Here is a 4,486-nt window from a genome sequence, read left to right as displayed (position 1 = left end):
GCAAACAATTATTTCTTCTAGTTACAAGCTTTGTACTCAGTTGCTGCTTGATGTAGGTTGCTAATCCTTTTAAAATTTCACACGTGGAGGATATGAAACAAAATAATTTTTTGAATAACCAAAAAATTATAAGTTACTATATAGATACCATAGAATTACACTATAATTTATCAAGCTTAGTAACTAAGCTGTATTTCAATCTAAAAAAATATGACACAACCTACCTCCTTGAAATCTTGGTTTGAAAGAATGAGATGGCATCCAAACACATTAAAATGGCTGAGAAAGCAACTAGGGGACATCCTGAACTTTTGATTGGTTATTCATGTCATGCATATAAGTAAGTGTATTTAAGGGAGCATTTCCAAAAATGGAAAGAGATGGTAGGAGTGTCAATGTGTTTGATTAATTACATGAACAATATCTTAGCAAACTGAAAAGATAAAAGATTTTTATTATATATTCTAGCTTTTCAATATCAGTAATTTATCGTACGAAACTAAAGACTTAGTATTTTGGCATCACAAACATCCAATGTGAACCAGTGCTGCATTCGACATACCAGGTGACAAAAAATTCAATGTTTATCCATTTTTTTATTTACTTTTAAATTAAGAAATTGAGTAATGTATAATACTAAAAATTTGAATTATAACCTACAGTTTGATACCAAATTTATTGACATAAATTAATGAAATAGTAGTTCAATAAAATTTTAAATGCAAGTCAACAAATGAGATGACATGGCCTTTCACCTGTGACCCATATGGAAAGGGTTAAAAGAAAAACATTACTCAACAATGCAGTGAAAAGGAAAATAATGAGATTCTGATACATACAAAATGCTCAAAAAAGTACTGTGGATGTAAGGATGTGGAGGGGTATAGTCTGATACTGATTGCATCTTAGAATGATGCAGTACAGATTATTACCTGTATTTGTGAGAGTTTTGTTTAAATGATTGGTACATACACAAGAACATTTTTGCCAGAGGTGCGAGATATTAGCTATTTGTTCCATAAAAAGATGAGTAGCATTTCTGAAGTACAGTTAATAATATATAATCTTAAACCAGACCTTTTTGTTCAACTCAAGCAGCTATCTTTAAAAGACACTATTTCATTTTAACAAATATAAAGATACAAAGTATGTAATATTCTTTTCATTTTTTATATTATGCTACCAATCACATACAAAATATAGTATCTTAATAAATGTCTAAACAATTATTAAATTGCTACATTTGTAAATAAATTCGTAAAAAAGTTTTTATCCTACGAAGATCATACCTGCCAACACTCTAAACAGGAAAGTCATAATCAGTAAATGCCATTGACATTTTAGCCTCCCACCCAGAAATGTCTTTAAAGCTTTTGTGCATTTTAGTTAGCAAACAATAAATGTCTACAAAGTGTGACTTGTTAGCAATTAAAATGGCACCAAATCAACAAAACACTTTATGCAGCATATAAATTCACAATGATGACTTAGACATTGAAACATTATGATTGCCGTTAATTTGTTAAAATGATGCCAAATCTTTGAAGCACTTTGTGTATCATATAACCTCACAATGATTAGTTCACAAATTTGTTTAAACCAAGTACTGTGGTTGTTGAAAAAATGGCTGTACCATTGTTTACCTTAATTACCTTAGTTCCATTTACAAATTCAACAGACAGTCTCAATTTCAAATTTTTATAAAAACTTAAATAAAGTTTCAATAAACAATGTTTGCAAAAATAGGGGAGATGAATAACTTAAAACTGGAAATTTAGGTAAAAATCATAATATAGAAAGATACACGAAAAATTGTAATGGACCTGACATAATGTGAATGGCTGGTATTGGATATACTTAAAACGTAATTGTATCTGAGAATTTATGTAAAATGGCTTGATCGAAAACAAGATTATGAAAAAGCACTTGAAAAATAATGATTTGAAACTTCTGGAAGATAACATACTTTTTTTTGCATTCACACAAGATGTTGTATTAAACAGTTAACTATTATCAATAAAAACTAATCTGATAAAATGTTTTCTGATATTTAAGAAAAATACACAGTAAACATAAATTATTTGAATTATCTTTTTGAAAGATTTCCTAAATAATGGTAAAATGAAGTTTTGAATGATGACCTAATGAACAATTATTTAAAGTTTATTTTAAAAAATATGATTTACACTTATCTCAAGATTATGAAAAATGGCTCAATTAATGTATACCTAATTTTATACAAATTTACCCTACATTTATAAAAGATAACAGGAAATAAATATTTGAAATACCTGAAGTTTTACAAGGTGTCGTGCCTGTACCATGCAGCGTCTTTCTGAATCTTGCAATCGGCGTTCTGCCGACTGAGCTTCACTTCTTGCATCTATATTAGTTATAGATAAAAGCATCAGGAAATTTTCTACTTTACTTGTCTTTTGATGTGTCAGATTTATAATGAAAATACCATTATTGTTAAAAAACATCAATGAAAATGTAATTCTAATTAAAAATAAATAAATAACATTTCTGCTCATACTTTCACTTGATTGTTTGTTATAGTATGTTGATAAACATATACAACTCATAATTTGAAACTACATACTTTGTTAGAACTCTAAGAGTGGCAATTTTTGTAAATTTTGAGTTAGTTAGTAAACTCTATTTATTGTCAGAGAGTGAGAGTGGGTATATATATATATAAAAGATGTGCTTTGGATGAATTTATATAAGTAAGTCTATCATGTTTTAATGATCATGTTGATGAAAACTTAAAGGTTAACAAACATAAAATGTATTCTATTCTTTAAAAAAGTTTATCTACATTTTGTATTTAAAATGTAGAGTGACAGATTTTACTAAGCAATTTACATCAAATACTATTTACAAAATATTCTAAGCATTTTGTTCTCACATGTTAATAAAAATGTCAGTAAATAGATATATATTAATGCCTAAGTTTATACACTAAAAATAAGTTTTCTAACAATCAGTAAGATTAAGTGTATTGCATGATAACAATTTAGTAAATATCATAAAAGTTATAATTTTCCTACACTGAAAATGTATTGCAGATAGGTACTTACCTCCTCTCACATAAGTAGGTATTCTAATTCAGTGCTTCTCTCTATATGCAAAATAATTTTTTACACATACCACAAGTCTTCTATCTCCCTTCCATTGGAATTGACTGATTCCAATGAGTCACTCATGCAAATTATCATGGGTCAACCCTCCACCAATAAGGGTGTGACATACTCTCATGAGTCACTTTGAGTCTTGGCAGAAGATGGAAGCACTGGTTTTCAGTGGGGAGGAAGGGTGGAAAGTGTGAATCATTTCCAATACAATACATTACCTCCACTCACATAAATAGCTAGAATCCCACATTGGAGGGACCAAAAGCATCCAAAGGACTCCCTAAGATGAGACAGTCAGATTCTAAGATCTGATGTGGGGAAGAGCACCACTTTCGAACCAGGTATACTCTTCACCCTTCACAGAAATATGTTGCATATATATGGGCAGAAAATAGAGAAGCACATCCAACTGAGAAAGAACTACATCTGAAAAGTGATATGAACCATGCAATGTTTATGAAACTCAATCTCAGAAATTATAAAAGTGGGTAAAATTAAAAAGATGTGCCCTTAGGTGTAGAGTGGTTAGGGCACGACAGACCATACACGGCAATTCAACTACATCCAAAACCCATGCCATTGGGAACATCCACACTGGGGTATGATGAGGATCATATCATCGCTAAGTCAACTACGATCCAAAACCCAGCCACTTGGTACCAAAATACATGTGGGGGTAGCAAAGAGGATCATACTAGTGGCAAGTCAACTAGAATCTAAAACCCAGCCATCTGGGGGGAGTAGGAAAGAGGATCATACCGTCTTCACTTCAAGTTCTTAAGATCGGAGGGAATCTAGTACCCCTCAACTCAGGAATAACGCTCATGTGAATATGATAACTTGATAAATTAATCCGGGAACCCGACATCAAGTATCAAAAAAGATGTCTACATAATGTAAACCATCTCCCTCAAAAGTGAAATTGATTGGAACCACCCACAGCACATTAATATCCTCAGAATAAAAAAGATCAAGGGATAGTGGAAGGGAAAGAACCATAACAATTCGCAATTACCTCTACCATGACCCACAACACTGATGGAGTATAAATCAGAGAGGAATATAGATAACTGTAATTGAGGTGTGAGGACTTATGTTGATTGGTTCTACTCTAAATCCAAAACCCGGCCACTGGGAACTGACATCCACATGGGGGTAGGATGAGGAATCCCAATCAAAGGGGTAAACCACAATTTTGATGTCTCACTCCCACTTGTTTTTATGCTTCATATTGGAGGATATCATGTCATCTACACCAGCAGAACACCACCACCCTACTCTCAACTGAATGATTTTTTTAATAATTTCAATTTTTTGTTGGTATTTCATTAACCCATTCAGGAGGATGC

The 4,486-nt window shown here is 31.6% G+C and overlaps 1 protein-coding gene across 3 annotated transcripts in view; it reads right to left on the bottom strand.

Annotated features, from left to right (window-relative positions):
* Window positions 1–4,486, bottom strand: part of LOC106465404 (lisH domain-containing protein ARMC9-like) — a 73,511-nt gene that overhangs the window by 25,353 nt on the left and 43,672 nt on the right. For all 3 annotated transcript variants that reach the window (XM_022393302.1, XM_022393301.1, XM_022393303.1), the window contains one exon: window positions 2,292–2,383. In XM_022393302.1, coding sequence (XP_022249010.1) covers window positions 2,292–2,383 — 92 coding nt within the window. The remainder of the gene's footprint in view (window positions 1–2,291; window positions 2,384–4,486) is intronic.

The sequence above is a fragment of the Limulus polyphemus genome, unplaced genomic scaffold (assembly GCF_000517525.1).
Source record: "Limulus polyphemus unplaced genomic scaffold, Limulus_polyphemus-2.1.2 Scaffold1932, whole genome shotgun sequence".
NCBI classification, from domain to species: domain Eukaryota; kingdom Metazoa; phylum Arthropoda; class Merostomata; order Xiphosura; family Limulidae; genus Limulus; species Limulus polyphemus.
Note: the sequence above shows the minus strand (reverse complement) of the source record. Positions and strands in the feature narration are given on the sequence as shown.